Source organism: Parasteatoda tepidariorum, chromosome 9, assembly GCF_043381705.1.
Source record: "Parasteatoda tepidariorum isolate YZ-2023 chromosome 9, CAS_Ptep_4.0, whole genome shotgun sequence".
In the NCBI taxonomy this organism is placed as follows: domain Eukaryota; kingdom Metazoa; phylum Arthropoda; class Arachnida; order Araneae; family Theridiidae; genus Parasteatoda; species Parasteatoda tepidariorum.
The window spans coordinates 27,149,025-27,163,311 of record NC_092212.1 but is presented as its reverse complement, the minus strand read 5'-3'; the positions used below and the strand labels follow the sequence as shown (position 1 = coordinate 27,163,311).

The 14,287-nt window shown below is 29.8% G+C and overlaps 1 protein-coding gene across 2 annotated transcripts in view; it reads right to left on the bottom strand.

Annotated features, from left to right (window-relative positions):
• The window catches only part of LOC110281919 (adhesive plaque matrix protein 2), an 83,051-nt gene that overhangs the window by 57,303 nt on the left and 11,461 nt on the right, over positions 1-14,287 (bottom strand). The window contains exons 4-7 of one of the 2 annotated variants that reach the window (XM_071185085.1): positions 12,804-12,950; positions 10,351-10,494; positions 4,016-4,162; positions 3,244-3,390 (exon numbers count right to left, since the gene is read on the bottom strand). In XM_071185085.1, the coding sequence (XP_071041186.1) occupies positions 3,244-3,390; positions 4,016-4,162; positions 10,351-10,494; positions 12,804-12,950 (585 nt within the window). The remainder of the gene's footprint in view (positions 1-3,243; positions 3,391-4,015; positions 4,163-10,350; positions 10,495-12,803; positions 12,951-14,287) is intronic. The other variant, XM_071185084.1, reaches the window with a different exon arrangement.

Sequence of the window (14,287 nt, the reverse complement as noted above, 5' to 3'; positions counted from 1 at the left end):
ATAGAGAGAGAGAGAGAGAAAGATTAGGCAATCTAATAATCTTATTCAAAAAATATGCTTAATCATTCTTGAGAGATTCCAGTACGTGTAAGTTCAATTGAATTTGCTACTCGCTTTATGGATTTCGTTTTATGTTTTGTTCAGTATTAGAATACTAGAATATTAGGTTTATCCAAACACTTTTTTAAAATGCAGTTATCATTAAAAGAAATTCGAAGTCACTTTCAGTTTTCATAATTTTGATTCTTTACTGTCGCAAGGTTTCTCACCATCGTAATTATCAAAGTTAATAATTTATGACTTTTTGTAGTAAATTTTGGAGAAATACGTGGTGCTTACAAACTCTTTTTTTTTTATCCCACTACAAAAATACGAAGCTAAAAGAACTTAAACGTCTTAAGCGAAATAAATGGATAAGAGCTAAGAAAGTAGAGATAACTAGACAGATTGCATATCTAGTAATAGATTCTTAAATGCGAAATATTTGCATAATCAAACTGTTCTAAACTTCATTTTATTTTCTCTTAATAACTACGAACATTTAACAGCAGTTTTGAACTTTATTTTAATTTTAACATTTCTGAAAAATGAACGCAGGAAGCAAATGCGTTAAGTGCTAGTACTAGTTTAGCCTAAATGATTCCTTCAGTTTTAAAGGTCCCTCTATTTACAAGTATACTATGTACAAAGACAGATGGTATATGGAATAATTTGGTTTATATACATTTCACAAGCTTGTATTGGAAAAAAATCCTTAAAACTCTTGTATCTCCAATCACTGAAGTTTATAACATTTTCTGTTCCATGAATTATTTCCTTTCAAAGTAATTACAAAGTAGTATTAAAGAGTATATAAATTCAATCGATAAGTACTAGTTTAGCCTAAATGATTCCTTCAGTTTTAAAGGTCCCTCTATTTACAAGTATACTATGTACAAAGACAGATGGTATATGGAGAGATGTAAACACTCACCCAGTGTCTCGTTTATATTACAAATGTTCAATATGTTCACCCTTGATCTCCTGACTCACAACCCAACCGTAATCCAGTTCCGGCCATTCCCTCTATTCCATGCTTCTATAACTTCCGGCACAAGAGCAGTGATGAGCAACTTGTAAGCGTGTATGTACCTCCATTCCAAAATCTCAATTGTAATTGTAATTAGCAAAGTTTATGCACCAGGAATGCTAACAACACCAAAGATACGCATCACTGCTCCTGTGTCGGATTGTGGTAGAAACATGTAATTGAGCGAATGTCCGGAACTGGATAACGGTTGGATTGTGAGTCAGGTGATCAAGGATGCACATATTGAACATTTGTAATATATTCCAAACACTGGGTAAGTGTGTGCATCTCTCCATATACCATCTGTCTTTGTACGTCGTATGCTTGCGAATATATAAACCTTTGTAAGTAACAGATTCATTTAGACTAATCCTTTATATAAATTGAATGACATGTATAAATATCAAAGGTTCTCAGGATTTAAACGTTATTTGTCAATCAAGTCTTATTTGTAGGACTTAATTTTTAAAAAATGCTTCAGTATGCATACAAAACTCGGCTAAATACATAAGTATTTAATAAGTAAATATTATCATATATTGTTCATTCATTATTAAGATCTTTATAACTTTAAACTGTAAGCCTCACTAATTTTGTTAGGTACCGATTCGGCGTGAATTAATACATAAGAAATAATATATTTCGCTTTACTAGATAACAATGTCAGATGCATACAAAATTGAGCTTATTATACAAAAATACTTTTATAAAATTCAAATAATAATCCTTATCGACTTTGTAAAAATGCCTTAAAAAACACCTCACTTGTCTAGAAAGTAATGTTACCTCTATCCCTATTTTATCCCTATCAGTAGTATCAAAATAGCAGTTTCCGTTAATAATTGTGGCATTCGATTACTCAGAAACTTACTGATCTGACCTTCAGAATGTTTTGAGACCCCTTTCTATTCTTTCTTTCTTTTTTTCTTTTTTTTTGATTTTTCTTTCAGGAAAAATGAAAAATATTCTTTCTTGCATTAAAAAATCAAAATAAATCGTGTAATCAATATTTTGTTCACCTTTCCTGTTTTTAGAGTTTAAAAAACTTATTTTCTTACACATTTTCTTTTTTTTATCTTTAAAAGATTCTTTTTATGGTATTATTTAAATTTTTATTTTGATTTTTGGAGCAATGAATATGGGTGGTTCCAAATAACTTTTTCGGAAATTGAAAATAATTTCAGAATTCTTTTTATTGCATTTTTGAGACAAAAAATGCTAATCTGCGAAGAAATTTTTTTATTATTATTATTTGAAGAGTATTTTTCATTAATCTTACTCTCAGAACACTTTTAAAACTTCTAAAATTCTAAGTTTTTTAAATTAAAATCAAACATACAACATGCAAAATCACGTTGACTACCTGAATTATCTTCGCTGCGACGGGTGCATTTTATAATATCACAAATTTATGCAAGATTTGAAGGAAATAGAAAATTTATTAATTTAATAGTAAAATAAAATGCAGAGAGCTGAAAGTTAAGGGTTAGTAAAAAAGCAGACTATAATTAAAAATAGAGCTTGTTTTCATGGGTTACAGCACATGAAATAATCCAATTACTGCATGAGACGTAACCTGGTCTTGTACCACCACCTTTCAATTATCCGATTAAGCCCCTCTATTTTTTGTGATGAAACACAATCGAATATCTTTATATGGAGTTATTTAAAGTCAAAGATGGGTGTCAACAAGACTACATCCACCCGTACAATGAAAGAAAATATTCAAAAGCTGTATCTAATAAATTTAGCAACATTTATGAAAAACGGTCGTGAAAAATTACAATAAGGGAGTGTGCATACGTCAAGAAAGCCGTAGAGGCCAGTCGTTTAATCAAGTGTGCTTCCTCAAAAAAAACATGACCTTATTCTACGTAATTTATGCTTGCTCAATAAAAAATATTCATTTTTTTTAACTCCGTTATTTTCATTATTTTTTTTCGAAAGATTTTCATAGATTTGGTGAACTTTAGTTCAAAATATTTTACTCCAATTACTCATTGCAACAATCCAAATAGGTAAATATTTCATTAACTTTATTCTTCATATTTATTCTTATCAATACATACGGCACCTTTTTGTCTTTTTTACTAATGTCTTTTGGTACGAACCATCCTGATTGTTTTACAAATTTATTCAACCAAATTGTTTTACAACTGTTTATTTATCCTTACCGACGCATACGGCATCTCTATGTCCTTTCGTAGAAGCCTCTTTTGGTACGAAGCCATCTTTACACTCACAAGTGTAATCGCTGCCAGCCTCCACACATTTTGTATTTTCTCCTTTACAGTCAGTGTCTTTGCATACATGTTTTGCTACTAAAAAGTATACAAAATGTAAGAACTTTAAACAGAAATAAGATACATATTATGTTTACAAACAAAACGGAAATTTTTGAGGATCTATAAAATAGTTTTTAAAAAATATTTCGTTTATTTTTAGTTTTCTCTAAACCTTTCTTACTTTCTTGCATGTGGTATTTAATTATTAATTGAGTAATTTTATTATTGAAAAAACGAAAAAACACTCTTGAGTTTCGTCCTTTCTTAGTATCATCTTTTGGTACGAAGCCATCTTTACACTCACAAGTGAAATCGCTGCCAGCCTGCACACATTTTGTATTTTCTCCTTTACAGTCAGTGTCTTTGCATACATGTTTTGCTACCAAAAAGTACACAAAATGTAAGAACTTTAAACAGAAATATGATATATTGCATATTATGTTTTACTTACAAATAAAAATGTATTTTTTGAGAATCATTACATTTTTCTCAAAAAATATTTTGTGCATTTTTAATTCTTTCTATAACTACCTTATTTTCTTGCATGTGTTATTTAATTATTTATTGAGTAATTTTATTATTGATAAAAACATTGACACTTTTAAGCAAAGAAAAAAATCGTTTTACTACTACATATATATTTATGTTTAGTAATTCTCACCAATGCATATAACATCTTTTCGTCCTTTCTTAGTATCATATATTGGTACGAAGCCATCTTTACACTCACAAGTGTAATCGCTGCCAGCCTCTACACATTTTGTATTTTCTCCTTTACAGTCAGTGTCTTTGCATACATGTTTTGCTACTAAAAAGTATACAAAATGTAATAGCTTCAAGCAAAATTAAGATACATATTACGTTTACAAACAAAATTGAAATTTTTGATAATCATCAAAATTGTTAATAAAAAATTTTGTTTATTTTTATTTTTTTTCTATAACTACCTTAATTTTTTGCATGTGATAATTAATTATTTATTGAGAAATTTTATTATTGATAAAAACATTGAAACTTTTAAGTAAAGAAAAACATTGTTTTACAACTACATATATATTCTTAGCAATGTTCAGTGAAACGTCTAACGTCAAAAAATAGTGTATTACCCTAAAACGATGTGACTGCCAAAATTAGAGCTGCCAAGTGCTCTAGCAGCACGAACTTCTAAAGTGAAAAAGGATAGTCAATCTTTAAAGGTCATCTGTTAAATATCATTGGACTGACTCCAAAATAAACCTTTTTTCGATTAAGGGTAGCAAAATAAGGTGTAAACAATCCGTCTCAAATGGTGTTAATGAAATTACTAGTTTGACAAACCCCATCACTGTGCTAGTGCCAATCACTGTATCACTGTGCTGGTAAATACAATCCTGCAAATTATCTCTCTCAAGGAATGAGTGTTGACAGCTTAAAAAGCAGCTCCAGATATTGGACTGATGCAAAATTTTTGATGGAATCAGAATGTCCTTAAAGTTTGGAGCAAGTTGTTCCCGAGATAGCATCCCTCGCAGAAGATGAAAATAAAATAATCCTGCGAGAGAGGAAAGAGATTTTCCGAGAGTGAGAACAGTACAACGACTACCCTAGTGACTCATGATTCGAATAACAACGTCAATAAGCTATTAGAACATTTTGACAATTTTAGTAAAATTAATCGTATTATATCTTACATTTCCAGGTTTATTTTAATTGTATAAATAAAAATACAAGAGTTGGTCCCCTAACTCTCGCGGAGGTCCCTTAACTATAAAGGTCTCCCAAACTCTCTTAAAGGAATCAAAGATTTATTTTATCAAGCACGCTCAAGAACCTCTGTATGATAAAAGAAGGCCTCTAAGGTAATATTTGTAATTTATCTCCATTCACAAATGAGAAGGGAATAGTGCCAGTAAGTGGCAGTTTAGATAATGCTATTGTATCATATGCTCAAATATATTCTCCTATTTTACCGAAAGGTTCTAGTTGATGTAAAATTTTTGATAGCTTGCACAGAGAATTACTTCATATTTAACCTTAAAGATTGTTAAATGCAGTGCGCTTGAAATTTCAGCTTTTAAGAGGCCGCAGCCTCACAGGTACAGTTCATAAATGAGTGACTTGTTTCAAAAACTGGATCATCCTTTCTTCTCAAGTTATGGGTAGCTTGTCCTCAGAAAGAGTTAATGTTTCCCTAACATTTATTATTGTTTGTCTTGATTTGCGCGGACTACGCTTAGTATAAAAATCGAAGAAAGTGTACACTTTAAAAATTGAATTAATAAACTGAATTGTACCATTACCACTTCCGATACCTTGATTGCTGTACTTAAACATTTTACGACCAGCTTGGAAAAATGTTCTAAATTTTATATTAAATAGTAAACAAATTTTATCGGTTTGAATTCAAAATTGAAACATATTTGTAAAATAATTAATTTTTCTGATGAAGGTTTAGTTAATTACTTTACCTTGGAAAAGATGACTTGGAATTTTATCCCTCCCAGAAGATCTTACTTCGGAGGGCTTTAAGAAACGCGTGTAAAATTAGCTAAACATCATTTTAATTTCCGTTTTATTATGAAGAATCAAAAACTATAATAATACAGTACAAAAGAATATTAAATTCCCGTCCACTCACTCCTGATTCAGAAAAAAAACCATGTTTCGATCTTTGGTAATTTTTCGATAGGGACACCTATAGCACACCCGCTTAGGCCATTTGCAAAAAACAAGCAAAGGTCGTTATATAGAAAAAAAATGGAACGCTGGTTATTAAAATCTGTACAGTGATTCTCAACCTGTGGGGCGTGACCCCCTAGGGGGCGCGAGCACATTAGAGGGGTGGGACGAGAATAAATTCAAGCGGAAATATTATTTAAAAAAATTTACTAACTGGATGAAAGGAAAGCTCCCATACACATAGAAAACGAAATACATTTCAACATATTAAATAACTTATTAAAGGGAAACAACTTATTAAACCAAAACTTCAGGTGGGGAGCCAAGGGTGACTTGGCTTTGTGGATTTTTCCTAATTTTCTGATTAAGTTTGCCTGACTGAATTTTTTTCTGTAACATCTTACACCTATCTCTAATATATACCATGCATACTTTTAATTGTAAAATAAAATTTCATTTATTTTATAGTTCAATTTCAAAATTGATGCTTCTGCGCCTAAGGTTTCCTCTAGGTTCCAAAGGTGAACCACATATTGAAATGTGACACATATTGAGTACGTGAAATAGGTGAACACTATTTCACTTACTCAAATTATCTTTAGAAAAAACACTTGGAATGGCAAACGTCTCTTAAAAAGGCACTTTAAGTGTCTCGCTGGTAGGAACAAGTTTTCCGATTTTAAAAAAGATATTTGTTTTTAGTGTGTATAATTTGTTTATTGATTTTCCATTGATAGCTCTTGTGTGAAGTCACTAGCAAATTAATCAGGAATTACTGAGTTCATTTTTTCAGAAGGATAAACTAACAAGTAAGAGTTAAATAACCATACTAGAGTTAACCAACCTTATCCATAACTACCATAAAAATACCCAAATTTACAAGAAAATACCAGAATCGAACACAAAAACACTCATAACTACCACAAGAATAAAAAATACCTGAAAAATTAGTTTGAAATGCAAACAAAAGAAAACACTTGAAACAAAATATCGCAAACTCTACTAAAGTGCAGAGAACGTCAAAATATCATAAAAATTTAAAAAATACCAAAGTTCCATATGTGCTTAAAATGAAATAAATCAAATGGCATTCAATTCAATCATTCCTTTTTGAGAAATAATATGCTACGTAATGATTTATAACTAACTCTTTTATAGATTTCACGTTTGTTTCCGACGATGGCCCAAGTGTCCCCAAGGTGGCACTGGTGTTGGACCACCTTGGGAACATGCATATGGTCTCTGTCACCACTTGCACGACTTAAAACTATTAATCTGATAGATTAATTCGAATTAAAGTAATGTGGTTAAAGAAAAAAATACTTTCAGAAAACATATCATAACTCAAAGTTCTAAGAATTTAAACACATATAAATAACAATATCTTCTCACCCGTCAATTAAAACGACAACTTCAAAAAATTAAATCACTTCATACAATGGAGGCCATTCAAGGAAATATTCAGCCTCGTGCACCTCAGATACAAGATTTACAATGCAGCAGGGACATCTTATGATTCAAAATAAATTTAATTTTAATTTGGGGGGGGGCTACGTTAGGAGCACTGGCCACCTTTGGCTTACCCTCCTTACTTAATCAAAACATACTAAATTTTAAAAAAAAAATTATAGTTTTTAGTGACTTCCTTGTGCCTGCCTTGCAGAGCAAAGTTTTTTGAGGTGAGGCTTAATATTAGAAATAGCCACTCTCAGTTTTGTTTCTATATTAAGCCGTGATCTATATTTTGTCTTCAAAGAAGCCACAGCAGAAATTCTAGTTTCACAAAGGTAGGATATTGAAAATGGTAATAGAATACGAAATGCCCTTATTTTCAGTGAAGAAAAATGATCCTCCTGCACGAAATTCAAATGGTGATTTATTATTAAATTGTATTTTAGTTTCGCCATTTGTCTAGAAGTCTATGAATTTTTATTCCTTATCAATTGGGAGTCCTTCGGGAGTCTTATGAAATGGATTCCTAACCCACTCGTAACTTGCTATCAGTTTGTCGTCAGCAGGAAAATACTTTTTAAAATTCTTTGCCAGCAAGGCTAAATGATTTTCAATGGCTACAAAAACAACTTTTAAATGTTCTTTTTCATCCTTATAAGTTTTAGTACAATTATCCATATTTGCAAACGTTGTTACGTTTTTTTTTGTTTTTGTTTTTTGCTTTAAATTTCTGCCCCACAATTCCAATTTTCTACAAAAAGCATTAACTTTATCACTCGTATCCAACATATGTGTATTTGCTCCTTGGAGTTGATGACTCAAGTTATGTAATTTCTCGAATATGACGACCAAGTAGCTCAATTTCATCACAAATAAACAATAGTGAAAATTCTCGGCTTCCGGTCTGTTATCTTCTTCTAAGAAAATGGCGATTTCTTCTTTTAATTCATAACACGTTTCAAAAATTTCTCACGTGATAAACAACTTGCCTCGCATTTAAATAGTAACTCTGAATGTACTGAACCCATGTCATTACAAAGAGCGGAAAAGATTCTCGATCTCAGGGTTCTCATTTTTACATAATTTGCAACGGTTGCAACCGTAGTTAACACAATATTTAAACCAGGACGCATTTCTTTCGAAGTCCAAGCTTCTCTGTGGATCATGCAATGTGTCCAGACGCATTGAGATGATTTTTGTTTTACCAGTGCTTGTATATTTTCGAACCTTCCGGATATTGAACGAGCACCATCGGTACATATTCCGATGCAATTTTTGCATTCTATGTTTGCTCATTCCTAACATCATTTAAAATAGCAAATAATGCCAGCGCTGTTGTTTTGAGTTCTATTGATTTGCTGAAAAGTAGTTCTACTACTGACATATTATCACAAAATCAAACATAGGCAATTAAATGAGCATCTTTATTAATATCTGTTGCTTCATCAAACTGTATTGAAAACATTTTGTCACGCAACATCGAGAAAAGCTGACACTACATTGTCAGCTGTATCACCAATTCGACGAGCAACAGTATCATTTGAAAGAGGTATGGACTGTAATTGTTTTGAAAAATTAATTCCAAACATAGTTTCTACAATCTCATTTGCTGCTGGTTTTTACTTTACTTTTGTTTTGGCGGTTAGTTAAAAATAATTTAAAGACAGAATTCAAAATACTCAATACACATTATTGTTGAGTCATTGTTGAGCCAGTTTCAATCATTATTACAATATGTGTATTACTCAATACACATATTGTAATAATGATTGAAAACTGGACCGCGAATACTGAAAGGTTGAGAAACGCTGTGTTACAAGATAGATATAATGGATGATTGAAAAAAATGATTTAATGGAACACATGGTTTAAATTAAAGAAGACTTCGCTGTATACAATTTATTATATATAATATTGTCAATATAATTATTTATGATAAACTCAAAAAGATGCAATGGCTGCAGATCCGTCGTAAAAATATTAAATTACATATTACATTAAAATAATTGGAAAATTTTAATAGTATCACCATAGCATTTAATTTTTAAGGCATTGAAATTTAAATGTATTTTCGTCTGAGGTACACTTTGTGTTAGCTCCACGATAATCGCCGTATGCTTACAGATAGATATACATGAATGCCTAACAAAAAGCATACTGCAGCGAGCGAAAACACTAATTTATCAATTACGATGTACCACCATTGTATTAATTGTACCATCATTGTATTCATTGTATTTCATATAGGAATCATTTCAATACTAAAAACGCTACTTACTTATTGTACCTTGCCATAGACTTTGAAGTGTTATAGCGGTTTTAAATCAAACGTTTATCCGTGGTCTAGGGAATACTTATTCCTTTTATGCAACTCTGAATTGTTTAAAATATGAAAATTGAGTGATAATTAACAATCATACTCTGCTTTTAAGGATCTGTACGCAAAATTGTACCAGCAATATAAGCTTAAGTAACTCCAGAGGCCTAAGTAACTCCCGCATGACGGAAACTTCACAACTCGCAGTACATGGAATATTATGGTAGATGTACAAAACTTTTACAATCTAAGACAAAACATTTAGTTTCTTTTTAACAACAGGTACCATTTCTTTTTCTCAAAACAGATATTTTGAAACAGATAGATGTATCTAACAGATGCTGAAATACAAAGGTGTTCTTTATTCTCTACATTTTCAAATAAGGCATGGATGTTTTTTAATCAACTTCTATTATTTTAAAGAGTCTTTAGTTGCTCATTTCTGATTACTTATTGTTGTTTCATGCACCAGATCTCAGAAATTCAATTATGCATTAAACCTCAGATAAGTTGTTCAATTTAATTTTCATGAAACTCATAATATTTTTCGCAACTTTTGGCTTACTTACTTGTGCATTTTATGTATTTTGTTCCTTTTTTGCTATTATCTTTCAGTTCAAAACCCTCATTGCAGTCACAATAATAGTCACTGCCATTCGGAACGCATTTTTGATTCTCACCGAAGCAATCAGTGCTTTCACATTTATATTTATCTGCAACAAAGAGAACGCATATTACATACCATAAATAAATAATCGATAATTTTGGGAAAAACAAACTTTTTTTAATTTAAAGTAGTACCATGCCTATCGATTTCTTAGAACTTGAAATTATCTAGAAATTATAAAGTCGTAAAAAATACAAATAGCATCGCAATGAGCTCATAAGTGATAAATAGGTTTAAAATATTAGAGGATTTTTATTTATTCCTTTTATGTTTTAAGACATTATTTTTTTTTAATCCAGAAACTTTTTTTATCCAGAAACAGAATAGTGTAAAATATGATTAGTAATTTTTAGTTTACTTTATGAATAAATGTATGAAAAATTTCCTATACAACTAAACGTTTACCCTAAAGATCATTTTTATAGAAACAATTTTTAATAATTATTATTTCTTATAATAGAAAATGGTAAAAAAAAGATGTATGGTTAAACTAAAATAACACACTAGAATATAACTTTATGATATGCATATACTGAGAATATAACTCAAAGCTTTAATACTGAAACAAGGATACATTGAAACATTACTTTCTGGCAATTTATCAAATAAGGCAGTGGGCTAAACAATTTCAGGTTTTGATCGTTACAAACTCTTTTATTCTTAGGTAGTTTTAAAACTCTGTATTATTTTCTTGACAGGACCATCCAGTGACAAATTTTTATAACAAATTTTTAAAGCTAGCATGATTAAATTTCTGCTTTTCTAAGCAGAACACGGTTTGCCATGTATTTCAATTTCCTTCCGTATACTTTGCAATTGATTTTCAAAATTTATATGACAGTATCGAGAAGCACGTTATTATTTTGACCTAGATTAAAAAGATCAAAACTACATAGCGAGACAAAGCTCTTATGAGTTTTTCTTCTTAAATAAGAAGAGTTTTTAAAGAAAGAAGAGAAATTTGAAAAAGAGAAATTCTAACGTCATTCATTTAAAAAGAAAAAATAATAATAATTTTAGCCTTGCAAAAAAATTTAACCCTTTATTTTTTGGGAAATTTTTGACACCAGTGTATTAACTTTTCTCTATGTTAGCTTACATAGTTAAAATTTAGTAAATACCATGACTTGAAAAATTTCAAATATTTAAATGCGTTGAGATGATAATATAAACTTTCATAGTAATTATTTTCTTATCCACAGTGATCGGGACAAAATATTCTTGATAAAAAATAAAATACTGACTAGGTATACAAAAAAGAATAAGCTTATTTTATTTAATAAATTTTTACTTATCTATAGATATTTCTTTTATGTGGCACCATGAACTCAGGTATTTCTCTATCTATTGGCAACACTATAGTTATTATTCATTTTGTTAGGTTAATTTAAAAAAATTTAAATATCGGCCAAAAAAATAGTTATGCGTTAATAAATTTTCATTTTTATTCCCTTTGAATTTTTATAGAAATAATAACTTAGTTATAAAGTGGTTATCTAAAATTTATTTTTGACACTTTCTAAAATAGCTGTAGAAATTTTAAACATAAACGGTACTACGGCGCTGCATAGTGTTATATCAATACTGGTGGTGAAGTTCGCCTTTTTCGAGCAATAGTATATGCAATGCTCAAGTTTTTTGTTCAAGAGGGTTATCAACAAGTAATGGAGCATTAGAATGAAATCCCTATCTCATCTTACGACAGAAATGGAAATAATTTTAATACTTCTTTGCCTACTTTTAATACTTCGTTGCCTACTTTTAATACTTCGTTACCTACTTTTAATACTTCGTTGCCTACTTTTAATACTACTATTTTAATACTTCGTTGCCTTTAATACTTCGTTGTGTTTGTGTAATTTAATGGGCTTTATATTATTACTAAAATTCATTACATAAAGAACTTTGGCAATATCATGGACTACTGTTAAAATTGGTTAAAAATGAAATCAAAATACTTTCAGACGGCCGAAACCATGGGTAACCCAGATAACGGTAAAATTTTTTTAGTAATATAATGTTGGAAACTAATCCATATAAAAACTATAAAATATAGCATCTATAGATCTTACATTTTATTATCTTTCTTATTCGCTGTCGCTCTAAATTATTACGTATAGTAAATGATATAATTCGTCCTGAAATAAATAAAAAATTGGATCTTATATACAAATTACACTTTTTATTAAAAAAAGTTATCTAAGTCTTTAATAAATTTTTCAACATTACGAACGTTGCACGTTCTGTAGCATAATTTGCTGTGAAAATGCTGAGAGCGGAGATTTCTTTACCTGTTAACTATACTGAAGTTAATTCAGAATTTGGATAATTTTTTAAAACATATTTAAATTTTACCTTTGCATGCCAGTTCATTTGTATCTTTCTTCTTTTCATCTACAGGTTCAAAATCTATAAGGCATTCACATTTAAAGGTTTTTTCAGTTGGGACACACTGGGTATTCTTTCCTGGACAATCATCAATTTTGCAATAATATGTAATTGCTGCAATAGAATTTAGTACATAACTGAAACTGGTCAATGGAATAAAGATAAAAATGATTGTCTAAGAATTTAACACATTGTTACAGCAACAATAATTATTCTTTCGCATCACCACTGAATAAATTTTTTTCCTTTTTCAGTAATTACGGCGTTACCTGTAGTAGTAATTCTATTATTAAAAAAATATTCAGCGTCTACAGTATTACTTTTATATCATTTATCACTGCTTGTACGTGAAAATTTTATAGATGTATCATACATTTGCATTATGTATTTCATGCAGATATAGTCAATCTGCTTCTACGTAATTCTTAACTCATAATTTGGATAATTTTTTAAAACATGCTTAAATTTTACCTTTGCACTCCAGTTCATTTGTATCTTTCTTATTTTCATCTACAGGTTCAAAGTCTGTAAGGCATTCATATTTAATTGTTTCTTCAATTGGGACACACTGGGTATTCGCTCCTGGACAATCACTTTTTTTACACGTATATGTAATTGTTATAATAGAATTTAATACATAACTGAAACTAGTCAACGGAATAAAGATATAAAAGATTGTCTAATAATTTGACACATTGTTACAACAACAATAATTATTCGTTTGTATCACCACTGAATTTATTTTTTTCCTTTTTCAGTAATTACAGCGTTAACTGTAGTAGTATTTCTATAATTAAAAGAAAATATTCAGTGTCTACACTAATACTCTTATATCATTTATCATTATCATTTGCACGTAAAAATTTTATAGATGTATCATACATTTGCATAATGTATTTCATGCAATTATAGTCAATCTGCTTTTACGTAAATCATAATTTAGAGTGCAAATAAATTACAATGCAATTCTAAGTAGAAATAAATTACAGGAATGTCTAGTGTTTAGAGTTTTACTTAACAATGAAGTATATTATATGAATGTCTAACAATATAAAGCGCTCTGCTACGAAGATAACTGTAACTTATCAATTATGCTGTGTTACCATAGTATTTAATTTTTTATTCTTTCTTAATTAACACTAAACATACAAACTTTTTATTACACAATGGAATATAACATACAATAACAGGTCATACATACATAACAGATAATATAACATACATAATTATGACCGGTCATGAAATGCTTTGTGTAAAAGTGTTAGTTGTATTCATAGTATTAAAACTCTAATAATAAATTATAAGGCATTCTCATTCATATATTTCTGTCTGAGACACACTGTGTATTTGCTCCTTGGCAATCATCGTCTTCACACCTTTACACACGTGCTTAAAGAAAATTTAATAACATAAATTGGTATATTTATAATATATATGCAATTTATCAAATA